The following is a 26,356-nucleotide window of genomic DNA, read 5'->3' on the forward strand; positions in this document are numbered from 1 at the left end:
AAACTCAAGACTCTGCAAACTGTGACCCACAGGGTGAACGGAGTCCACATACCTATTTTTCCATGGCCCATGAGAAATGGCTTTAAAAAAAAGTCAAAAGAAGAATACTTCATGACATGTGAAAATTCTATGAACTTTCAACTTTCAGTGTCCATACATGATGTTGTATCATAAGACAGTCACACCCTTTCATTTGCTGATTATCTACAGCTTCTTTCACCCACAATGGCAGAGTTGAGCAGCTGTGACAAATCATACAGCCTAATAGTTTCCATGTGGCCCTTTAAGGAGAAAGTTTGCTAACCACTAGTTTAAATGATCACCAAAATCCCTTCCAGCAATGAAATACTGTGATTCTATTGTATGAGTTATGTGACCTGTAAAGCCTTATGTAAATATAGTGAACTATCTTCCTTCCCCAGGACTATGAATTGCAACTGATGACATACAAGGCCTTTGTGGAATCACAGCAGAAATCCCCGGGCAAGCGGCGTCGGATGCTTTCCTCCTCAGATGCCATCACACAAGAGGTGAAAGGCTGGGGAAAAGACACGCTGCTCTCTTCCCTTAAGGAAAGATTTGTTAGTTGGGGCCCTGACAGTTCTATTTAGAGCTCATCTTTCTATGGAGCATGTGATGTCATGAAAACCTTCTTTTATTTTCAACTATTGAAATACACTTTTCTGGCAGATAATTTATCTAAATTGTTGTTGTTGTTTGTTTTTTTGAACCATAGTTCATGGACTTAAGGACTCGCTACACAGCACTGGTGACCTTAACCACCCAGCATGTAAAATATATCAGTGATGCCCTCCGGCGACTAGAAGAGGAGGAGGTGAGGACAGCTGGGTCCTAAATCATTTGAAAATAGAATTAAAAATCCTGTGTCTCATCTGTCAAAAACAAAGTGCACACACAGCCAATTCTTCTTATTCACGTCACTCGTGTTCTGGGACACTGCTATGTATACTGCGTTAGGGAACGTGGACTCTTGCATTTGAGGGAAATACAAGATTAGGCTCCTGGAGGCATCTGATCACACATTTCTGTCAAATAATACATAATCTTGTTATATTTAATAGATTCTGTTGATTCAGGCCAAGAGCACTCTAACTCACACCTGAATGAAGTTTATTTAACATACGTTCTCTCTGTAAGGCACATCCCAGCCTTCTTGTGCTTAGGAACACAAGAAAACAGTTCAGCCTTATGCTTGGGTACATTTTAAGCTGTGAAATCACCAACAAAAATTGTGAAAAATATGCCACTGAATAGACTGTGAAAAGGACACTTGTTAAGAACTCTATAAGAGCTGAAACAAGAAGGTAGAGTGTCCCCTTGTTCTGCCTTAGCTGGGAACACTGGGCATATGACTGTGAAATGAATGACTGCGAAAACGTATTGATTTGGGGTTTACAAATAAATTCTAATGAGTAGACAAATTCACAAATCTGGTATTTGTGAATAATGGGGATTAATTCTATTATGTCCAATACTCCCACCTTCAAGTATCTTCACTGTAGAGATATTATAAGCATGAAGAAAGAAAACGTGAGCAAAGATCCCTAATAAAACACAATTTTTTAAAGGAAAATATTAGAAACATACAAATTCCATACAATGGAATGTTATGAAACTGTTAAAAACAATTAAATAGGTTTATTATATATTACATTCTTATAATAAAGTAAGCTAGAGAAAAAAAGATGTTAAGAATATCATGAGGAAGAGAAAATGCATATACAGTACTGTACTGTATTTATTGAAAAAAAAAAAAAAAGGAAAAACCTCCTGTGTGGGTGGAGCTGAGCAGTTCAAACCCATACTGTTCAAAGATCAGCTATATACCATATTTCTGGGGAAATAAGAATAAAGAGAGATACATTATACATTTCAGATTATTTGAAATTTGTTATAATGAGTATTTAATCTTTTTGTAATTTTTTTTTTTAAGATTTTATTTATTTAGGTGAGAGAGAGAATGAGAGAGAGCATGGGACGGGAGAAGGTCAGCGGGAGAAGCAGACTTCCTGCTGAGCAGAGAGCCTAATGTGGGACTCAATCTTGGGATTCCAGGGTCATGACCTGAGCTGAAGGCAGTTGCTTAACCAACTGAGCCACCCAGGCGCCCCTTTTTGTAATTCTAAAAAAACTTCTGTCTTTGAAAACTGCAAGTTCACCCACTTTTATAAAAGAAATGCTATTGGAAACATTAATTTATACCAATTTTTTTCTATATGAATTAGCAAAAAATTTATTTGTGTTAACAACTGCCTCACTTAATCTCTGTAGATGTCAGCTTCTTTACCTAGACATCTAAGAATCATGAAAATAAAATGCTCTATGAAGGGGCGCCTGGGTGGCTCAGTGGGTTAAGCTGCTGCCTTCAGCTAGGGTCATGGTCTTAGGGTCCTGGGATCGAGCCCCACATCGGGCTCTTTGCTCAGCAGGGAGCCTGCTTCTCTCTCTGCCTGCCTCTCTGCCTACTTGTGATCTTTCTTTGTCAAATAAATAAATAAAATCTTTTTTAAAAATGCTATATGTAAAGGGTTCCTAAAAATCAATCAATAAAAAAATAAATAGTAAATAATTATTGGACATCCTTAATTTATTAAAAAATGCTTTTTTTTAAATAAAGTTGCAAACGTAGATATGATGAATTTAGCTGCTAGTATCATACAGTTTGACACTTGTGAACAGTGCTCTAAGTTAGGTAAATTATATTTATTTTAGGGTTACTTTAGCTTCCTGTTGATTTAGATAACTTCCAGGTCTCTATTTCAGGAAATCAGAAGTCAGGCCAGTTTAATAAGACATTGACTAAGATACTGATTTTTTAATTCCCATTCTAGAAAGTTGTAGAAGAGGAAAAGCAGGAACATGTGGAGAAAGTTAAAGAACTTTTGGGCTGGGTGTCTACCCTAGCAAGGAACACACAAAGCAAAGCTACCTCATCCCAGACCAAAGAATCAACAGACATTGAGAAAGCTATTTTAGATCAGCAGGTGAGTAGAAGGTCCGTCTATCTCTTGTTGGGTAGAACAATATGTAATAACGCATTAGGTGGGAATAAAACAGATCAAATGTGGGCCACTCTAGGAATGATTATCTCAACAAATGTTAACTCCCAGGACTTAAGAAACTTAAGAAGTCATCTGTTTCTACTTCTACCTTCTTAATCAACTTTCTGTAGTTCATTGGTAATAGTAATCTGACCTAAGCTAGGTTTTTCCCTAGGATTTTTAAAATGTTATTTCAAATAATTTGGGTTCTTTAATTTCTTGGGTTCTGAAGTTGTAATCTTTATTTCTATCACATAGGTTCTGTCAGAGGAGCTGACAACCAGGAGGGATCAAGTCTCTGAGGCCATTAAAACTTCACAGATCTTCTTGGCCAAGCATGGTCATAAGTGAGTATTAAAAGAGTTTATGGTGCATTTAGGGGACTGAATCTATCTGAGTAAAACTTAGGGTCATGCTGAGATTTTCGGCTGTAGAGTTCAAGGCTGCAAGAGCCAGATTATGAAGAGCTTTGTAGTTCATGCCAAAATGTTTGCATTTTACCTTGGTGGCCATGCCATGGGGAGGGTCTTATTCATGACTGGATTTTGTTGATGAAGGTTTCTAGAACAGTTTTACAGAGAACAGATTGACCTGGGGCCAGAATGGAGGCTTGAGAGACCAGTAAAGGGGCTATTGTAATGAAACAGGTGAGAAATGATGAGGATGGAGAAGGGCAAAGGTTCAAAAGACACTAAGGATGATGAACTTAGAGTGTTTGGTGATGTGAAAATTGTCAGCTATAACTTCCAGGTTTCTGGCTTAGGCCCCTGAGTGTATGGTGATGTCACTAACCAGGATAGGGAATCCAAAAGCAGGCGCACATTGAAGGAGAAGGCAGCTTTGGTTTTAGACATTATGAATGTGAAGAACCCAGAAGATGCCAGAGTGCAAATACTTAGAATGTATTAGGAAGTACCTAATACATTAATTTACGCCTTATATAATTCTACTAAAGTTGTCCAAGTATGCAAATTTAATATTAATGAGAAAGTCTAAAGTCATCAACATAGTAGAAACCTTGAGTGGATTAGCTTCTAAGGGTTCAAGGGCTTCTCTGTGCTCCTCAGCCTGCAAAGAGAGCCTTATACAAGTAGAGGGGAAAACTATGAGCGATACCTTAGAACCCAACAAAGAACAGAATTCTAAAAAGAAGGTGGTCAGAAGTCAAGAAAGATTGAGACTGAGAGATTTTTATTGAGTTTGGCAAGTTGGAAGTTTTTGGTGACTGGTGAAAAGTTAGGGCATGATGTCAGATGGAGTATGATTGGGAGTAGGGAGCACATGAGGTGAGGAAGGTAGTGATAGCACAATTAGACTACTCCTTCAAGAAGCCTGGCCATAGGAAAGGACAGAAATAATAGAGTAAATAATTAAATAGAGTCTGTGTTCAAGAAAGGCTTATTTGGGGATGCCTGGTTGGCTCAGTCAATTAATCGTCCGACCCTTGATCTCAGCCTGGGTCTTGATATCAGGGGTGTGAGTTCAAGCCCTTCATTGGGCTCTGCGCCCGGGCACGGAGCCCTTAAAAAAACAACAAAAAAGAAGACTTGTTTTCTTTTTTTTTTTTTTTTAAGATTTTATTTATTTATTTGACAGAGAGAAATCACAAGTAGATGGAGAGGCAGGCAGAGAGAGAGAGAGGGAAGCAGGCTCCCTGCTGAGCAGAGAGCCCGATGCGGGACTCGATCCCAGGACCCTGAGATCATGACCTGAGCCGAAGGCAGCGGCTTAACCCACTGAGCCACCCAGGCGCCCCAAGACTTGTTTTCTTAAAAGATGAGAGGGACTTAGCTGTGTTTATAGACTGAATCTCAAGTACCAAAAGGGAGAAAGAGATTGAAGTAATGGGAGACAAGTCCCAGAAGATGCAGGAAAGGATAAAATTCATCAATGAATGGAAAGTACAACCCTGGACTGGAGTCAAGACAATTTTTCCTCTGAAGTTTGAGGAAAGGAAGGTTAGGAAAAGTGTGGGTGGAGGTAAATAATGTCAGGAGTGAAGTCAGAAGGTGAAAGAATTCATTCCCATTGGTCTGCATTTCCTCTTTGAAATAGGCAAAGTGGTTGTTTGCTGTTGAGTTAGGGCAAGAGAATTAGGATTGATTGGGGCCTCCAAGAGGGTTATCAGGAAGCTCTGAGGTCCAGTAGAACCTGGCATCCAGTAGGCTCTCTTCCATAGGGACCCTCCCCTCCCCACCCCCCCAGGTGTGTGTGTGCATGCACGCACGTACACACACATACATACATGATATACTTCACTTGCAGGCGAGAGCAGAGAAGTCCAGTGGTTTGATTGATCTGGGGCAGGAGTTTCATCAGATTAGCAAGGACAGAGTTCAAGGATAATAGCAGGAACCTGATTGAGATGTTGGATTGTGGGGTCTGAAGTCCAGAGAGAAGATACTGAAGACCCTGAGGAGGGACTGACAGATTAAGGAAAAATGGGGGAATTAAGGAAGGCTTCAGAAATCTCAGTAAGTTGATAGGTAGTTGTAATATGAATCACAGGATCATTCTCAAGAACAATATAGAATGAGGTAAGGAAGTTGTAAAAGTCATACTGTATGGTGACTAACTTAAAAAACTCACTAGATTCAAGATCATGGTTAACTCCAGGGAGAAAGATAAAAGAATGGGGTTGGTGACAGATGTACATTGGACTTTGAATATATCTGTAATGTCTTATTTCTGTGGAAAGGATCCAAAGTTGGGACACTTGGGTGGCTTTGTGGGTTGAGGGTCCAACTCTTGGTTTCATTTCAGGTAATGATCTCAGAGCCATGAGATTAAGTAAGCCCTACATCTGACTCCATACTTAGCAAGGGTCTGCCTGAGATTCTCTCTGTTTCTCCCCCTGCCCCCCACCTCGCTTTTTTTCTCTCTCAAATAAATAAATCTTTAAAAAGAGAGAAAAGCATCTAGGGGACCTTAGGTGGCTCAGTTGGTTAAGTGTCTGCCTTGGGCTCAGATCATGATCCCAGGATTCTGGGATTGAGCCCCATGTTGGGCTCCTTGCTCAGCAGGGAGTCTGCTTCTCTCTTTCCCTCTGCCGCCCCCCCCACCCCCGCTCTCTCTCATTCTTTTTAAAATCTTATAAAAAAGAAAAGAAAAGGATCTAAAGTACAGTCTGGTACAATATTAAAATTTGGTAAAGTTGGGCAGTGGGTAAATGATAGTTCATTTACTTTCTCTTGTCTAAAATGTTTTATTTTTTTCTTATTTATTTCTTTCTTATTTTTATCTTTACTCTTGTAAAGAAACACAACTGGAAAGGTAGGGTTATAATCAGAAGTTACTATCAAACAGTAGATTCTTGAAGTTTTAAAGTTCAGAGGTAGAATAATTTTAAATGATGGCAGGTTCCAGTTTGCCATGTGTGGGTGCAGTTCAAGTGGAGTAGAGGCCATTTGGATTGGAGGCTGTTTGTATTGAGAAGGTTTCAGACTACAGCATAGGCTTTTAGACACTTGGTGACAAGAGCATTGACATCACCAAGAATCATGACTTGATTTGAAATAGACAGGAATATGAGCCAGATGCCCACGTGCTCAGTGAATATGGAAGAGTGACCAGATGATCCGTAGTTAACAGAGACAAAGAAGAAAGCCATCCAGATGGAGAAGACATGACTTTGAAGTAATAAGGGAAAGTTTGGAGAAAGGTTTTTCTCTAAAAGAGCTTCAATACTTCCACTTCCAGGCTCTCGGAAAAAGAGAAGGAACAGATATCTGAGCAGTTGAATGCTCTGAATAAGGCTTACCATGACCTTTGTGATGGTTCAGCAAACCAGCTTCAACAGCTTCAGAGCCAGTTGGCCCAGCAGACAGAACAAAAGGTACTTTTAGTTTCTTTCTCCAAATGGGAAGGGTACCTTTCGAATGGTATGAAAACAGCTTTGCTATTTGAGAATCATGTTCACTAGCTTTCCATGACCAATGTGACTTAATTTTTAACCTCACCATAGCAGCCATTTGTCTTGTGTTTCTTTACTGGGGTTCCATGATGTACTGGTCAGTCAAGAATACTAGAAGGCACTCATGGCCAACCCTGTAGACCCTGGTTCACTATTTCTGTTGTCTTCCATTTTGTAGCAGACCACAGTTGAGGAGAACATAAATCCTATATTATATCTGATCACAGGGCAGCAAGATTACTCCTTCATGGCATTGTCACTTAAAAGTTGATAGCCAGGAGTTCCGACTATTGGGAAGAAAAAGCCATGTCCTCTAAACCCCATACTTTTTTTCATATCTAAATGAGAAATGCTCACTTCCAAGCAAGCTGGTGGATTAGCTGTACTGACTGAGACGCTGGTTCCCCTTACCCATGGTCATCCCATCATGTGACATCTTTACCAGTTCCCACTCATGTTCACTTCCTGGGCCATTTCAAAATTGTCAAGTTCCTCCTGGTTGTCCTGAGTTCTTCCTGGATACCTGTGTGTATATGTAAACTTACCATATTATATACATGTGTCTTTGGGATATATATGTGTGTTTGCCTGCTTATTTCCTATGTTGTGAAGCAATGGCCAACATATGTGGGGCAGGTCAAAATTTAAAGTCATGTGATTATCAAATTTGGTCTAGATGATGCTCAAAATGATATTCAAACAAAACATGCTTTGACTCTGGTCCTTGGATATGAAATTGGTGCATCAGGAGCTAGAGTTGTAAAGACCACAAGACAGAACCAGCTATGATTTATTTGGGAGTAAATTTCAGAAAGAATGTGCTGGTTTAGCGTTCTCTGTGTAAGGTAGCCCACTTCCAATGGCTTATTGCTTCACCATATAAGGGAGTATGTGAAAAGTTTTAACAATTGCTTGCTGAGAACACCCAGTTCTCATTTTGAAGGTTAAAAAAGGGGAGAACAGAAAGAAAGCCAAGCTGCCAAGCACCACTACATTGAGCATGATGTGTCCCCTGTTACTGTTCGTGTGTTTCATGTGAAGTATTGTTCTGATTAACTGACATCCTTGCTTACAAGTTTCACTAACCCTTTGGAGTTTAAGCACAAATGCACAAAAGGGAAAAGAGGACGACCTGTTTGGGGTTCTTTTTTGCAAAAAAAAAAAAAAAACAAAAAAAACAAAAAACAGTCGCATGCTGGACGCTAACCCCAAGCTTACACTGTGTGTGCGATGCGGCTGAGCTGCTCCGTAAGGCTCTCTCTCTATCTGCCCAAGGCGTGCTACAACTCTGGTAAGTAGAAGCCTTTTACATTTCCCTTCCTCCTCTCCCTCTGTCTTGCTCTGCTTGTTTAGGTCAGAATGCCCATGTTTGGTAGGACTGAACTTGATTTCTCTGGATTATTTCCCAGCTCAGTGCTTCCTGCCTGTCCTTCAATTAAGAGAATACTGGAAGGAACAGCATGTAGTCTTTTCTCTTTGTCTAGCAATTGGCCAGACTTTAGGTCTTTCTTCAATGTCAGCATCTTTGAGACTCGAGGAACCTCAGAGAAGAAATTAGAAGTTCTCAAAAGAATCTTTTCCTCTGTCATCTTGTCAGCTTCTGAGCCGTCTTGACATGGATTTTATATAAAGAGTTATTCATACATCTCAAAGAGTTATGCTGGTGTGATTTTCCCTTCAATCTCTGTAGAACAGACACCTGGTAGATTCGTGTGAACAAACATTTGCTATATACAATTTGAACTGCTTTCTGGGTCAGAACAAAGAAGGGGGATGGGGAACAACACATTATATTTTAAGTAGTGTGATGAATTGTTATTTCATTATTTGAACAAATACAGTGGGTTAGGGATGTCAACCAATGTGTTCCCTCATTTGCCTTCTATTCTCTGTCTCTTAGAGCATGCAGCTAATTGAATTTGAAATCCTCAGTGTATGTCTTTAAAATCTAGGAGCAAGTAGCTTAAGGATTTTAAGGATTTCCTTACTATTTACCAATTTATTCGTTAATTCAGCAAATGTTTATTGAACTGCTGAAACTGGTCCTAGACACTGAATGGGTAAAGTACCTGCTCTTACAGAGCTTACTTTCACTGAGAAGGAAATGCATTATTTAGGAGGTAGGGAAGTGATTGGCAGTTGCTACAACATCCTTTATGAATAAGTTCAGGAGTTAAGTTCAAGAGTTAAATAAGGATCAGAAAGTCATACTGACCTAAGAGGGACAGACGAAATCATCTATAGAAAATAATGAATGTGAACAAGAGGTAGGAAGTTGAGAGTAATGAAAGAGTTTTAAAAGGCAAAACACTTGAATGATTTAATTTCTGAATACCATAATTCTGTGATAAAAGGCTCAAAACAGAAATTCTTCCAGGAGTTTTTAGGGTTTAATGCAAGGGTAACTTTGGCGATGTATAAGATTTGCCTTATTTCCTGGACTTAGAACCTAACTCCTGTGTATAATGTAACTCTGCCGACCTGTCATTCATGTTTTTCCGGATCTGATGGCGGGGAGCAATGTGATAACACAAGACTTAGAGTCAGACCTTGATTTTATTCTGGAACTCCCTTTTTTTGTGACCGTAGCGAGTTACCTAATAACCTCACTGTGCCTCATTTTCTCATCTGTAAATTAAAGACTAAAATAATTCCTTTCATAGGATTGTTTTGAGGATAAAGTATCAGTGCTCAGCACATATATTAAGTGCCCCACAAGTCGTAACTATAAGTATGGTGCTTATACTAGCCATTATAGCCTGGACCAGAAGAAAAGTTGCTAGTAGTTCCAGAGGTAATGATCCCAGTCTGTTCCTTCCTTTACTTGCTTCTTCCAGTTCCCAGAACTAGTTTAACTCAGGGCTACAGACTTGGAAGGCACTAACAGTGGCCACTGACAATGACTGCCCCAACTGTAAAACAGCTGCTTAAGTACTACATGCTGGGCTGTTTACAGAGATGCACACCTATTGTGTGGCTACTGGCCTTGCTTGAATATTTCTTCTAATCCTGTGAACTGCTCCTGCTCAACTCATTATCACCGAAATACTATTTCAAGAATCTTCTGCATGGGTTGCAACATTGAGAAGTTTGCTATGTAGAGTTGACTTCTCACTTCCGGGGAACTGGTATATTTCTAAAAGAATCTTTGTGGTGATTTACTCTTAGAAATAGTTGACCTTTCACTTCCACTGCTTGCTAGTTTGTAGAGCTTGTCACTCAGATATGCTTAAGGCTACATCCATCAAGTAATCTGTGAACTTCTGGCCATGGTCAACATTCTGCAGTTTAGACAAATTCCTTCTTAGTATTAATGCTTCTGGGCTTTAGAGTGTTTCTTACATATTGGGGCTCATCCCAGGCTGGGTTTTTCTTGTGGTCAGAATTTGATATACTATAGTTCTGTGAACGAATCCTTTCAATAGCTGGGCTTCTCTGATTCCGTTTTCTTTCTCTTTTTTTTTTAGGGTTGCAGAGCAGTTGCTGGGGTGATTGACCTAGGCACAGTGGAGATATTTCCCATCTTCCGAGCCATGCAAAAGGGCCTCATTGACCAAGACACAGGCCTTGTGCTCCTGGAATCCCAGGTTATCACGTCTGGCCTCATTGCCCCTGAGACCAGCGAAAAGCTCTCTTTGGAGGGAGGTCTAGCCAGGAACCTCATTAATTCCCAGATGTACCAGCAGTTCCAAGAACTACAGGATGCTCTGTCCTTAATCAGTGGGCTTCCTGAGAGCAAAGGCCTTCTTTCTGTAGTGGAAGCAATTGACAAGAAAATAATCAGTGAGAAAGTTGGACTGAAAATCTTAGAAGCTCACCTGGCAACTGGAGGTTTCAGTCTCCCCCCTAATGAGGGCTGCATTAACCTAGAGGAGGCTTTTCACCAAGGCCTCATTTCTCCAAGGCTTCACTCAGTGTTAGAGTCTTACCTGAAATCATCCAAGAATTTGATAGACCCCAACACAGCTGAAAAAATAAGTTTGCTGGATCTGATGCAGAGATGTATTGTCCACCAAGACTCAGGGTTGAAACTGCTGCCTGTCAAGCAGTTGGCAGGGGGAATGGTGAGCTTGAAGTCAGGCCGGAAGGTTAGCATTTTCCGTGCAGTTCAGGAAGGCCTAATAGACAGACAGGTCACTGTCCGGCTGCTGGAAGCTCAGCTTTTTGCTGGTGGCATAGTGGATCCAAGAACAGGACACAGACTTACTGTGGAAGAGGCTGTAAGACATAATCTGATTGACCAAGATATGGCCTGTGCTCTTCTCATAAGGCAGCTTCAGACAGGAGGCATCATAGACACCATCACTGGACATAGGCTGACAATAGATGAAGCAGTGAACAATGATCTAGTAGCTGCTAAGATTGCCCTTGTGATTCTGGAATCCCTTTGGTCATTCATGGGGTTGCTGTGGCCTGAATCTGGAGAGATCCTCCCAATCACAGATGCCTTGGAACAAGGTATTGTGTCTACTGAATTAGCTCATAAAATCCTTAGTGGCCGACAGCATATTAAAGCTCTGTTTCTACCAGCAAGCACAGAAGTTTGGTCCTGGAAAAGAGCAGTAGAAGATGGTATGTTGGACAAAGATCTTGTCAGTAACTTAAAATCAATTTGTATACCTGATGTGATGCCCCACATGCAATTAGCAGAGTCTTCAGAACAAAGCAAATGGAACATTCATCCTGGAGCAGTAGGTCTACCACAGAGCCAGAGTCAAACTGAGGGCATAGTAAGCCCTAGTGAGAAGCTGTTGTTTCAGCTGATGACTCACAGCTATATCAATGTGCAGGATGGACAGAGGCTGCTCCTTTTAGACAATGAGCTGATGGAGACACTGACAGCAAGAGGTGACTATCAAGCAAATCCTCCAGAAGTGTTTGAAGTTGGGCATCAGAGACTAGAAACTCCCAAGGAATTACAAGAATTGGCAAATGTCAAAACCACAGAAACTTTCTGTGATGGGCTGAATGTGAGGCCATGTGAATTCCAGGTTCCTTTCCAGAATGAAGAATATCCTAATCAGGGTGATTGCACTGAAGCAAAAGACAAAATGACCACTGTAGAAATTGAAGCTTCCACTATGGAGAACCCTAAGAGGGACCTGTTTGTGGGGGAACAAAAAGTGAGAGATCCAAATGTTGATACTTTGATGGTTCTAGATAAAGGCAAATCAGAGTTAAAAGGCCAGTTGTTAGGCACCAAAAAGGAAGAATTAATAGGAATGGCTACCAGAGAGAATGTTAGCAGGGGATTTCTCCTTACGGCACCCACTGAGGAAGCTGAAGATGTGACCTGGGTGGTGAGCAAAGATCCTTTTCCTGTTGAAACACTGAAGGAAGAAGGGCAGACTCCTAGAAAGACTTCCTTTCTGTGTCAGACAGAACAAGCAGACACACTTGAAATTGAAATTCCAGGTGAAACTGGAAGGCCCGTCATAAAACCCCAAAGCAGAAAGTCACAATTTCAGGTAAAGAAAACTCTAGATTTAGAATCAGAACTGAAGTCTGAAAATGACATGAATATTCTAGACAAAAAGAAAAGCTTAAATAAAACATTTTTGGATAGAGATGACCATAAACAAAATCCAGAAGGACACGACATTGTAGGCGGTAGTGTGTTGACATTAGACAAGACAGATGTGGAAGACAGTGGTCATGAAACCTTCCTGTCATGCAGTCATCCTTCAGAATTGCTTCAGGAAGCTACCTTAAATAAGTTATCTGCACAATTACTAGATGGTGGTATCATTCACAACCAAACAGGTCAGAAGCTCTTACTAAATGAAGCAATAGCCCGAGGTATTGTGCCCAGTCACACTGCTGTGAAACTTATGGGAAAACTGAACATGTTTCGGGGCTTCTTTGACTCTCAGACCTGCGAGTCTTTGACCACTGCAGAAGTCATTGATGAAGGTCTGATGGATGAGAAATTACTACATAATGTCCTCATGGCAGACAAAGCTATTAGCGGTGTTTTAGACCCCCGTACCCACACACTCCGCTCCGTGAAGGAAGCAGTTGCAGCTGGACTTCTTGACACACAAACAGCCTCCAGAATTTTAGAGGGCCAGGTGGTGACTGGTGGAATTGTTGACCTAAAACGAGGCAAAAAGGTTTCAGTAACTTTGGCCTCAAATCTTGGCTTGGTGGACAGTGCAGACCAGACAGAGCTTATAAATCTGGAGAAAGCTTCCAAAGGCAGAGATGCTGAGAAAACAGTTAGAGAGACATTTATTAGCTTACAAATGGAAACAACTGGAATTATGGACCCTGATAACAAAGCTCCTTTAACAATCATGCAGTCCATTGACCGAGGACTTCTGGAGAGAGAGGAGGCTATTAGGTTGTTGACTAAGCAGGTGGTAGATGGAGGTATAATTCACCATATATCTGGGATGAGACTTTCTGTTGATAATGCCTTTGAGCATGGAATCATTGATGAAGATTTAGCCAAGCAGCTCAAAAAAGTTGAGAAGTTAAGCCTCTGTCGGTTTTTTCATCCTGAAACCAAGGAAACTATTTCCCTTCCTGAAGCCATAAAATTAGATCTTGTTACCCCAGACTTGAAAAGAGAAATCCAAGAAATTCAGACTTTGACTGGAAGCTTTGTGGATCTCATTTCTGGCCAGAGATTGACCTTGGCAGAAGCTGAAAAAGAAGGACTGTTAACTAATAAAGCAATATTGTCTTCAGGAATGATGCATGGGATTGTAGATCCTGAAAATTACAGAATTGTTCCTTATTCAGAATTAGTAAAGAAATGTAAGATTGATATTGAATCTGGACAGAGATATCTAGAAGTAATTCCCTTCTCAGACATTAAAGATGAAGCAAGTAACAGAGTGCTTACATTGTCCCAAGCAACTCAGCTTGGAAAAGTGGACTTTATATCTACACTGAAGGTTCTGGAAGCTCAGGCAAATACTGGGGGAATCATAGATACTGCCACAGGGAAAAGACTGACATTGGCTTCAGCTTTGGAACAGAAAATAGTAGATGAAAACATGGCAAGAATTATTGCATCTCATCAGGTATTAAATGGAGGAATTGTTGACATATTTAATGATCAAAGAGTGACTCTAAAGGAAGCTGTTGAGAAAAGATTTATCAGCCCTGAACTGGCAACTATGATCCAGATAGATACTTCAGAGTCCTGCAGTCACGGGGCTCAGGTTGAAAAGCAAGATGGGGTTGAAGTATGTGAAATAGAGAAGGAATTTCTAAGAAGGGAAATGTTAGTTGCTTGTAATCGGACTGCTGGAATGAGTTATAGTAAAGGAGCTGGTGAGAAATTACTTGAGATCGGAAGTCAGTCTGCACAAGGAAAGGTTAAAACAACAAGAGTTTCTTCCAGGGGACAGGCCAAAAAGAGCAGGGAAATTTCATTAAAGGAATTGGAATGCAAGGATCAAGATAAAAGGAGTACTTCTCCAGAAGCTGGAAAATCTGTCAGTATCATAATTCCTGGTGATGATAAAGATACATTGCTGGGCCAAGGTTCAGTAACACCCTCTCACTTGGAAGTTCATGATTTTAAACTCAAAGAGGCGGCTAGTGATGACATGGAAAAAAACACAAATGAAACGCAAGAAAACATAGGGGCCAAAATGGAAATTACTTCTTATATGCAGAAGTCTTTATCAGGTCAAGATCCTAAAGAAATAAGAGAAAGCCAAGGAAGAATTATTTCAGGAGGACGAGAATCAGATTATGAAACTTCAGGCAAATTGCTGAGTGAGCAGATTATGCAGAAACCAATGAATACCAAGGAGAAAAGTAAGAGGGAGAAGAGGGAAATGATTATAGAAGAAAGTGTCAAAACACATAAGCCAATTCTTTCTGAAGAAAAGTTGAATCAAGAAACCATCATTAGAACTGACCAGGGATCCAATGTAGAGAGTCCACCTGTGGAAATAAACAGAAATGAAAGAAGAGAAGAAGCTGGTAGAGAGCTGGGATTTTCTATTATTTGTAAAACTGAAAACTCTTCCCCAATAATACTAAAAGGAATTTCTGTAAATCAGGATGTTTTAACATTCTTCAAACCTAATCAGGTCACTGAAGAAGAAGGAAAAAATTTAAGCCCCTCCTTAAGACCAGAAGAAGATTTATCTCAAATTTCTGTTGTGGCCCAGAGTGAACCATTCTCTTCTACAACCCGAAGACCTGAAGGATTATACTACCAGGAATCAGTTGGAAAGGCCCAAGTTGCCAGCAAATCCCAAATTTCTGAATCAAACAAACCTTTCCAAGGAGACATCAGACTGGAGACCAACTCTTATCAAGACTCCTGGATTACTTTTAAGACCAAAGAAACCAAAGATCTGATTTGCTCTTCTAATGAATATAAAGAAAGATCATACCAGGAAGTACCTTTTGACTCAACAAGAACTCTTAAATTAGAAGAATCTACAGTTTCCACAGTAGACTCCAAAGAAGCCAGTTATCTGGAATTCTCACACATCAAGGACTATCATCATCAGGACAGCAAAAGTGATAGTGAAATTTGTGGAATTCTCACATCTAAAATAATAACAACTCAGGAAATGGCTGGAGAGAAATTTCTAGAAATGTCAAACCCTATAGATACAGGTGTAGAAGCAGCATCTTTTGAAGGCATGGTAACTCAGGGTGTTCCCACAGTCTTAGCATCCCTTCTTCCAGAGAAACTGTTCAAAGATGTGTCTCAAAAAGAGGGGGCAGAGCAACAGGATGCCACCATTAGTCCCACTATTCCAGAGACCAGTGAAGAAAAGCCAGTGCCACTCCCATACCCTACAGTGAAGATGGATGAGAAGACACCACAGGAAAAGCTCAAAGAAAGCCCTGGTGGTGAACAGACACCCTTCATGACTACAGCTGGGGGAAGGGGAAATGAAGGTGTAAACCCAGAGCCCTCCAGAACAGCTAAAGTAAGTTTTCCTGTGGTGTGTTTGTATATATATTTTGGATATAATTAGTTTAATGCTAAAACTCTTAACTGGATACTGAGTTTACATATATACAATTTTGTGCATATATACAGTTTCAGGGCACTAGATGATTCTCTAAGGTATAGCTTAGTGTACCATCATCTGTTTGTTACAGAGTTGTTAAAAAATTAGGCAGAATGTCTTTCTGAAATTTTGCAAGGGTTTAAGTTGAAATACCAGAGTGATGGTACCTATGGTCGAAATAGCTTTAGGAGGTTTCGCTAAAATGATATTCATGGATTGATAATTATGAGCCTCTCCTCCCTAAGGAATTTAATAAAATCACTTTTTTGTCTGTTGATTTGAAACAACATAGACACATAATGTGTTTTAGTTCATCCCACCCTATGTGTGGTAAAAATTTCTATTTGTCTATCAGTAAAACCCAGCCTGCTTTTAAAAGCAGACTTAAAGGTGAAAGTCTGATCTGAATGAGTTTTCTTTTGTCTCCACAGAATGTATTTAACCGGCAGCTCTGTCTGGAACATGATGAGAAGCTGGTATCCTATCTCTCTCTATTACGTGACATTGAAATGAGGACCAAACAGATTCAACCTCTGGACCTAAACCTGGCAGAGCTACAGGACCTGTTGTGTCAGGCCAAGGTGGGTTCCCAGAGACTTCCTGCAGGCCCACCAGCTTTGGAGGGAATAGAGAGTATTGAGGAAGAAAAACTTGTTCAGGGATACCTGGGTGGCTTAGTCAGTTAAGCAATATGATTCTTGATCTCAGCTCAGATCTGGATATCAGGGTCAGGAGTTCAAGCCCTGTATTGGGCTCAGCATGGATCTACTTTAAAAAAAAAATTACTGGGGCGCCTAGGTGACTCAGATGATTAAGCATCTACCTTCAGCTCAGGTCATGATCGAGCCCCATGTTGGGCTCCTGGCTCCCAGCTCATCGGGGGTCTGCTTCTCCTTCTTCCTCTGCCTCTCCCCCCCCTTGTCGTCTCATTGTCTCTCTCTCTCAAATAAATAAATAAAAATCTTTTTAAAAATTATTTTAAAAAAAGAAAGGAAAAGAAAATACCATTATTAAAGGGGCTTAAAAAAATAGATTTAAAGAAATGGAGATCTCTAAAGAACATCAGGAAACACTGGTCTCACAGAAACCAAAGCAGAAGAGACTCAACAAGGAGTTGTAGCAGGAGTAAATACAGTAGGGAGACCAAGTGAGGACTAAAAGGGGGATTTAGTGCCCAGAGTCATTGATAACCTTAATAAGAATAGTTTCAGTGGAGTCGTAAAGACATAAACGAGGTTGCAGTTAGAACAAATGGGAGGTTGGAAGGGGGAGCTATTAATTTAAATCATTCTTTCCAGAAGGCTTGGTGGTGCAAGTGAGGAGAGAGGTAGGACACTAGCTGGAGGAGATGCATTGAAAGAAGAATGTTTTGAGTGGATTTGGGGGCTGATGAGGAGGAACCAATAGAAAAGGAGAACTTGAAGTTAGGGGAGAGAAGAAATGATAATGGATGATCTGAATTCCTGAGGACATAAAATGAGACAGCTTGAGAGGAAGGAAGAGGAGCCCTTTTTCTTCAACCCTTGTCACAAGATTGAAGTCACAATGAGGACAGGCTGTAGAGGTTAAGTTCTCTCAGTATCCAGAGTGTGGCCTTGGGAGGGCAGCTGAAGAGCAGGTGAGGATCATATCCAGAACCACCAACTTTCCCACAGCGTATTTCTGGCTACATTGCTGAGGATCAGAATATTGTAGATGGCTGGGTTAGGGTGTTTTTCTATTTTTTCCTTCTGCCCTATTGGAATTTGGAGGGAAGAGTCATTCTTTTGGGTTTTTTTGAGGTTTTATTTTTTGTTTTTATTTTTTTTTAAGATTTTATTTATTTGAACAGAGAGTGCACATGCATGAGCAGGGAGAGGGACAGAAGGAGAGGGAGAAACAGACTGCCTATTGAGTGTGGAGCCCAATGCAGGATTGGAGCCCAATGCAGGGCTCGATCCCAGGACCCTGAGATCACGACCTGAGCTGAAGTCAGATGCTTAACTGACTGAGCTTCCTAAGAGCCCAGGAAGAGTTGTTCTTCTACTTGACTTATTTTGTGTCACATTATATAAAGCATAGTGACACTCTCAAAGAGGTAGCAAGTTGTATGGGAAGGTGCACTACATCGAAACAGAAAACCTGAATCCAAGTCCTGGCTCCATCGCTGAGGTGCGTGACTTAAGACAAAAATAAAATAAAGAATAACCTTTTCTAAAGCTGAGGCATTGCTTCTGTAAATCCGGTATAATAATGATCCCAATTCTGCCTACCTCGAGAATGAGTGATTGTGAGAACCAAACAAACAAATGAACATACATAAAAACATTTCATAAGCTGTAAAGCAGTTGTTGGCATGAGGTGACAGAAAACTGTGTTCACAGCTTATTCCTCAATAGTAAGAGTTCTAGTCTTGATTTTGGAGGTAACTCCACTTTATCCCCCCAGGTATTAGACAGAGAGCTAAAGGATCTGTCCACCTTGGTGAATCAGGAATTAGAATGTGTGAATCAGATAATCATCAGCCAGCCTCAAGAAGTCCCCGCTCAACTGTTGAAGGCTCTAGAGAAAGATGCTAAGAATCTTCAGAAGTCCCTCAGCTCTGTGAGTGACACCTGGAGTTCCAGACTACTCCACCTCCAGAGTGCTGTGGAAGTAAAAAAGGTTGCTTCTTGTTTTTATTTCCAAAGGCTCATGAAGTTTGGGCAGGTTTGAAGATTTTCGTCATCTAATTTGCCATTTGTTTCTTAGACTAGAGTGTTGAATCAGTATGAACAGTTAAAAGGCCAACTTCAAGATCTGAGAGCCTGGGTTGGCAGTATTACTCTTCTTCTGGACAATGAGGGATGTAACGATGAAACCGACACTGACAGTCTGAAACACCATCTCCAGCAGTACAAGGTAGGCGCCCCACCCATTCTCAAGTGGGTTTTCATCATCCTCTGAGTTACATCAATATTATATCAATTTTATTTTCCTGCGAGGCAAACCAGGATCTGTATTTCTCTTTCTCAGGAAAACTGATATTCCATTTTAGAAGTAAAGTCTGCTGTGTATTTAGGTTATCATACCCTTAGAGCTTCAACGATTATGGTTATTTCTCCTTGCATCTGTTCTTAGAGAGTCTGGAATGGCCTATTATTTTCAACTTCATCTTGTCTTTATAACTGAATATCTAGTATCTGTCCTTTGTTTCTAATTTTACATACACCAATTTCAGGAGACTTACTGATCCATGATTGAGAGCATGGCTTGGCAAACTTTTTCTGTAGAGGGCCAGATAGTAAATATTTTTGGCCTTGCAGGTCATACACAAATAGACCATTTCTGTAGCACCCATTCACCTTTACTGTTGAAACATCAGAGCATCTGTAGACAGTACATAAATGAATGTTCATGGATGTGTTACAGTAAAACTTTATTTACAAAAACAGGTCACAGGCAGATTTGGTCTGGGGACTCTTGATTTCCAACCATTGATCTAAAGGGATGCTTTTCTTCTCCTTAAGCTTTAAATTAATTGATTCTTTTTATAAGTCAGTGAGGGAAAAGTAAACACTGAAATACTCAAGACTTGAGGTGTTTGTTTTTCCTCCCAACATTATTCTTTGTTTTGGTTATACTTAAGATAATATCAGATACCACACACTGGTTTATTTGCTCTCTGCTATAGATAGCACACTCCTTAAATTCTTTCTAAAGTCAGAGCAGAACTAAAGATGCCCTCTCCTTCTGTTTTATCCTCTGCCTTTTCCCCAGTCTTAAGAGAAGCAGACATAATTTGACCATGGTCAGGCTTCTTGGATGCAACCCATCTTCCCCCAACCCCCCTTTTCAAAAGATTTTATTTATTTATTTGTCAGCGCACAAGCAGAGGGAGCGGCAGGCAGAGCAAGGAGCCTGATGCGAGATTTGATCCCAGGATCCTGGGATCATGACCTGAGCCAAAGGCAGACACTTGACCCACTGAGCCACCTAGGCATCCCAACCCATCCCTTTATGTCTTGCAAGAGTTGACCTGCCATTTTCATCCATGCCTTTTCCTCCAAATTGTTCGTTAGGCAAGTGAGTTGCAGACTTGATCTGCTCACTAGGAGAGTATAAAAAAAGCAAGAGTGAATAAAATTCCTGTGACATAGTATATGATATAAAAACACAGAGCATCTGGGGTGCCTGGGTGGCTCAGTGGGTTAAGGCCTCTGCCTTCGGCTCAGGTCATGATCCCAGGATCCTGGGATCTAGCCCCCCGTCGGGCTCTCTGCTCATCAGAGAGCCTGCTTCCCCCTCTCTCTCTCTCTGCTAGCCTCTCTGCCTGCTTGTGATCTCTGTTTGTCAAATAAATAAATAAAATCTTCAAAACACACACACACACACACACACACACACACACACACACACACACAGCATCTCATGCATGGTTTCCTCCCCAAGTTATAATTTAAATGAATGCCTTACTGGAAAGGCAGCCACAGTCCCAATGACAGTTTCCCAAATCCATTCATCACAGATGAATAAAGACACTTATCTTAATGATAAATATGCAAGAACCCCTTTCTCTTTTTTTTTTTTTTTTTTTTAAAGATTTTATTTATTTATTTGAGAGAGAGAGACAGTGAGAGAGAGCACGAGCGAGGAGAAGGTCAGAGAGCGAAGCAGACTCCCTATAGAGCTGGGAGCCTGATGCGGGACTCGATCCCGGGACTCCAGGATCACGCCCTGAGCCGAAGGCAGTCGTCCAACCAACTGAGCCACCCAGGCGTCCCGCAAGAACCCCTTTCTGTCTGCTCTGCAGGATTGCTGACTACCCTTGGTTTCAAAGCGATAGAGATCTAATTGTTTTTATTGCATCCAGTGTTACATAGCTGATAACCACTACGTATTTGTGGGAAAAGTGCATGCTTTTAATCATCTAAAAACAGATAAATTCTAGTGGTAGGTAGGTATATATATGTAACTATTACATAGGAAAGTCTATAATCTTTTATATGCTTAAAATGTATAAACAACTTTATTTACTCTAAAAACCATGTAGTGGTATACTACAAATAAATTGAGTACCTCCCTACTTCTGGCCTTCTAGCAACTCACTGCTGCACAAATACAAATAGATATTTGAACCTATGATTAGGGGGCACCTGAGTGGTTCAGTGGGTTAGGCCTCTGCCTTCGGCTCAGGTCATGATTTCAGGGTCCTGGGATTGAGCCCCACATCCGGCTCTCTGCTTCCCCTCTCTTGTCTCTGCCTGCCTCTCTGCCTACTTGTGATCTCTGTCTGTCAAATAAATAAATAAAATCTTAAAAAAAAAAAAATTACGATTAAGCCAATCTATCTTAGACTAGAAACTCATGATAAATTTTCCAAACGTTAAAAAAAATTTTTTTACAGAGACCTGGATTAGCAGTAGTATAATTCTATTAACATAAAAAAATAAAAATTTACTGCATTTGGAGATAAGGTTCAGTAAAGAAAACCTAATTGTAAGATATGGGGAATTTGGAGAGACCAGAAATGAGAGAGATTTCCTGTGCTGGTTTGGCCCTAGAAATGATCAGTATCAATGATAGAAATACAGCAAGTTAATCCCTCTTTATTTATGTTGACTCTAATTAAAACCAAGAGCTTTTGCTTTGACAGAATGAGAAGTTTTTTTTTATTTTTAATTTTTTTTTATTTCCTTACTTAGGATCTGAAGCAGCCCATGGCTGAAAGGAAATCTCAGCTCGATGCTCTTGCTTTTGATACTCAGTTCTTTATCTCAGAGCACGCCCAGGACCTATCCCCTCAGCAGAACCGGCAAGTGCTGAGCCTTCTGAGTGAACTGCAGAGGTCCTTCCAGGATCTTGTGGAGCAGACCGCAGCTCAGATGGATGCCTTGCAGGGCCATTTTCAACAAATGGAGCAGGCAGCCCAGGTCAAGGTCAGACTGAACCAGCGGCTGGGCTCATTTTGTCTTTTGGGGTACCTTCTCTGTCCTTGGGATTTCTGGTCAGACTCCATCTGTCATGATTCTAGGAGCCTGTGTTGACCAATTTTTGAAATTTCATTTCCTCCAGACCATTCTGTTCTGGTCTAGGAGGCAGTTGTTCTGGCTGTATTTCTTGCCATGTTTTTGGTTTTATGTGTGCTGTGAGAGAATGTGCGTGTTTACATATGTATGCACATGCAAGTATTTTCCTTTTAGTTAGACTCGACCCTCACTGTGTCTCATTGTGTCTGACTTCCAAACAAAAGTCATATCCTTCGTCCTTATTTCTCCTCCTTTCTCCCTCAGCATTCTTTTGGCAGCCATTAGGAACAGTTAGGTATTCTGAGCTCTTGAGAAGAATGGTTCTGAAATGAATTTTATTCTGGGGCTTTTCACATGATTAACAGTAATATTCTTTGACCATCTTCAAACAGCTGACAACGAATTTTTTATCAGAATTGTATTAATTTTTTAGCACTTTTTAAATCATGATTAATTTCTAGCACCTCTCTTTACACTATGATGCCCAGTGCTCATTCAGTTATGGAAAACAGGGTGTAAAACTAGGTGTTAACATTTTTTTAAAAAACCATCCTATCACCATCTGTCACAACCCTCTTATTGCAAAACTCAACATAATTCCATTGATGGTAACATCATAACCTAAGGTTACCAAGAATGATGCTTAGGCATCTCTGCTGTTTGAACAGTAAGTTGGAGTTGAACAAGATGGTATTAGAATGTCATTATCAAAAAAAAAAAGAAGAAGAAGAAGAAGAAGAATGTCATTATCACCAGCAATCTATCTCAGGGTCACCTTTATTAAATGTTGTGCAAAGTTGAATGGAGCCTTTGAGTTAGGCTCAGCCAAAATTAAGTTAGTCAATTCCGTATGTCCCCACATTACTGCATGTTGTTCCAACTGTACTGAATTGAAATAAAATACGGATGCAACCTTTCAGGTTACTTTCCAAATCTGAAAATTTGCAGTATCCTCACTTGGAAACATATATAACACGGTGTAGTTTGTGGATAATTAATGAAATAGCATTGGTCTGAGGCACTTTAAGACCCAGCCTGGATCCAGGGTAGGCCCCTGAGTTGCAGCAAGTGGTAGAACTGCATGTGAACATTCTCTCCGAGCGCATAATTAATTCCACAATATTTATTAACCTTGTTATTGTCAGAAATGCTCTGCTTCTCTCTATATTTGCCCTGAATGCATGTGTATGTCTGTGTGGTAACTTGTTTGCTTTGCTTTTTTCAGATTCAGTCTGCACCCATCCTAACCCATGGAGATCCCGTTTTACAGCTGAAGAGCTCTTAGGAGTTCTCTTCCAGAGCCCTTCTATTTGTCCTAAAGAGGGGGAGAGAGGGCCAATGTGGGCACCTGTTTGTAAGTGCAGGTGACTAAACACCATCAGAAGGTAGAAACTGGTGGACAATGTTCTAGAAGGATGGTCAGAAGAACACATCATGCTCAATGGCTCAGTTAGGTGCTTCAGTGTCATATAGTCGAGATGAGATTTGGAGAAAGGATCAGGCACAGAAACATATTCCCTCCCTCCCTGTGGGCCTGACTTTTGTCTTTGATTATCACTTGTAGACACCTGAAGGAATGAGCCAGTTGCTATTCTTGGGCAGTTTCCTTCTCAAAATAGCCAAGCCGCTCATGCCTGGCATGTAATCATTCCATTTAATGGGTATCTGCATTTATGAGACGTTTGATTTATAAAGTTAGCTCAATTATTAAGAAGCTCAATTAGCTTATGAATTATCCAGATTCTTGATCCCCCCCCCTTAATGCAGTCCTTCTAATGTTCTGTATTTTAACTTAGTATGTAGCATATCCTCTAGTTCTGGTGGAGGACTTGATCATAACCACTAATTTGTTATTATCTCCATTATCATTTACGAATTTGAAGCATCTCGGCTCTCTGTTCTCCATTTCCAGGGCTAGTAACAGCAGTCTGGAAAGGAACTCCCAACCAAAACTGGGGAGCGTTCTCACCTGAAATTACCCCTGAATATAATCTAAACTGTTGACCCAAATCAACAGATTGTCCAAATGAGGGGAGCTTTCTGAATATGACTTCTGTGCTTTTTCCTGTTCTAGTCTCTCACCAACTCTTCCATCCTTAAGATATAACCTTTCTGTTTTACATTTCAGGGAGCTATCTTGTATTTGTAAAATGAGAATTTTTAATCATCTCTTGATCCCTTTGCATTTTAATTAGACCCTGCAGAAACAGCAAAATACCTGTCACCAGAAACTGGAGGATCTTTGCAACTGGCTAGGACGGGCAGAAAGTGCATTGGCAGGCCACCAAGGTAGAGCTACCCAGCAGGATCTCTCTGCTTTGCAGAAGAACCAGAGTGACTTGAAGGTCAGTATGAATTAATTCACTTTTCTCTTCCTTCAGCAATTCTTCATAAAGGCTTACTATGTGCCAGCACAGTGCTTCATGCTGGCAACATAACAGTAAATATCTCTGTTCTCATGAAGCTTAGAGTCTAGTGGGAGAGACAAACATTATACAGATAAGCACAAAAGTGAACATGTAATTATTACCTGTCACATATATAGGGGCACCTTGGTAACTCAGTTGGTTAAGCGGCTGACTCTTGATTTTGGCTCAGGTCTTGATCTCAGGGTCTTGGGATCAAGCCCCATGTCAGACCGATATCCTGCTGGGCCTTATAGGCTGCATTAAGGATAAGGAGTGGTGGATGCCTGGTTGGCTCAGTGGGTAGAGCATATGACTCTTGATCTTGGAGTTGTGAGTTCTAGCTCCACGGTGGGTGTAGAGATTACTTTAACTTTTTTTTTTTTTTTTTAAGATTTTATCCATTTATTTGACACAGAGAGAGAGAGATCACAATTAGGCAGAGCAGCAGGCAGAGAGAGGGAGAAGCAGGCTCCCTGCTAAGCAGAGAGCCCGATGCAGGGACAGATCCCAGGACCCCATGACCTGAGCCAAAGGCAGAGGCTTAACTCACTGAGCCACCCAGGCGCCCTAGAGATTACTTTGGGGGGAAAAAAAAAAGGTTGCCTGGGTGGCTCAGTCAGTTAAGCATCTGCCTTTGCCTCATGTCATGATCCCAGAGTCCTGAGATCAAGTTCTGTATCAGGCTCCTTGCTTGGTGGAAAGCCTGCTTCTCCCTCTGCATGCCAGTCGCACTGTTTGTGCGCTCTCGTTCTCTCTCTCGCTCTCTCTCTCTCTTTTTCTCTCTCCCTTCCGCCCCTGATAAATAAATAAATAAAATCTTTAAAAAAAAGAAAAAAGGCTAAGGAGTGATAACCCAAAGAGTATAAAGGACCAATCAAGTCTCAACTCAGCTAGAATCCTATTGTCAACTCCTTTGTATAGAAGACTGATCTCTTTGAGAACAACTCATTACAAAATAAACATCATGTTTGTGGACAGTCTCCTTTTTTGTCTTCATTAAATATTTGCTTAGAAATTTAAATTTTGCTTAGAAAATTAAGTACTAGAGGGGCACCTGGGTGGCTCAGTTGGTTAAGCATTTACCTTCCGCTCAGGTCATGATCCCTGGAGCCCCAGGATCAAGCCCCTGCTACCTACTCAAGCACTACCTGCTCAGCAGAGAGCCTGCTTCTCCCCCACCCCTCACCCTGCTCATGTACTTGCTCTCATGCTCTCTTTCTCTCTCTTGCTTTCTCTCTCTCAAATAAATAAAATCTTAAAAGAAAAAGAAAATTAAGTGTTAGAATATTTCTTAAGTTAAAAAAAAATTCTTAGAAGTTCTTATCTGCATTGGTTTAGGCCTAAACCCTAAGCAGATTACAGTCATGGACACACCCCTGGTGCAGGTGTGTGTCATCCTGGCCGTGCCATCTGTGTGCTGTTAGCAGCCTTAGAAGAAGGAATGTTGACATCTCTGCCCCCCGCGTGTTCATGTGTTAAGGATTTACAGGACGATATTCAGAGTCGGGCCGCCTCATTTGCCAGTGTTGTCAAGGACATCGAAGGCTTCCTGGAAGAGAACCAGGCCAAGCTGAGCCCCCATGAGTTGACAACTCTTCGGGAGAAGCTTCGTCAGGCTAAGGAGCAGTATGAGGCTCTCCAGGAACGGACTCGGGTGGCCCAGAAGGAGCTGGAGGAAGTGGTGACCTCAGCCGTACAGCAGAAGACTGAAAAGGTAACCAGACTTCTTTGATACATGGTATTTTTAAAAAAGAAAATTTTGGCATCTGGCAAGTGAAGAAAAGGTAATAAGGGGAAACTGCTTTACAGAGAACATAGAATCATAAAAAGAGGCTACTTCAGGAGCTGGTCTGTGATTTGGGAAGAAATTTCCTAAAGGACTTTAAGTCAGGAATAGTTGGTAGGAAGTTCATATCACCCACCCCACTCCCAAAGAAAAAATATTTTTACTCTCTGTGTACTCAGTACTCTGACTGGAAGATCTTGGAAA

At 40.9% G+C, this 26,356-nt stretch overlaps 1 protein-coding gene across 22 annotated transcripts in view; it reads left to right on the forward strand.

Moving 5' to 3' along the window:
- The window catches only part of MACF1 (microtubule actin crosslinking factor 1), a 340,165-nt gene that overhangs the window by 202,363 nt on the left and 111,446 nt on the right, over positions 1 to 26,356 (forward strand). For 16 of the 22 annotated variants that reach the window (XM_044237864.1, XM_044237868.1, XM_044237866.1 and 13 more), the window contains 12 exons: positions 423 to 530; positions 737 to 835; positions 2,853 to 3,005; positions 3,321 to 3,409; positions 6,762 to 6,897; positions 10,443 to 15,887; positions 16,403 to 16,552; positions 18,399 to 18,614; positions 18,702 to 18,851; positions 21,635 to 21,868; positions 24,154 to 24,303; positions 25,847 to 26,080. In XM_044237864.1, coding sequence (XP_044093799.1) covers positions 423 to 530; positions 737 to 835; positions 2,853 to 3,005; positions 3,321 to 3,409; positions 6,762 to 6,897; positions 10,443 to 15,887; positions 16,403 to 16,552; positions 18,399 to 18,614; positions 18,702 to 18,851; positions 21,635 to 21,868; positions 24,154 to 24,303; positions 25,847 to 26,080 — 7,164 coding nt within the window. The remainder of the gene's footprint in view (positions 1 to 422; positions 531 to 736; positions 836 to 2,852; positions 3,006 to 3,320; positions 3,410 to 6,761; positions 6,898 to 10,442; positions 15,888 to 16,402; positions 16,553 to 18,398; positions 18,615 to 18,701; positions 18,852 to 21,634; positions 21,869 to 24,153; positions 24,304 to 25,846; positions 26,081 to 26,356) is intronic. The other 6 variants (XM_044237878.1, XM_044237879.1, XM_044237881.1 and 3 more) reach the window with 1 other exon arrangement.

This window comes from Neovison vison, chromosome 2 (assembly GCF_020171115.1).
Source record: "Neovison vison isolate M4711 chromosome 2, ASM_NN_V1, whole genome shotgun sequence".
Taxonomy (NCBI): Eukaryota; Metazoa; Chordata; class Mammalia; order Carnivora; family Mustelidae; genus Neogale; species Neogale vison.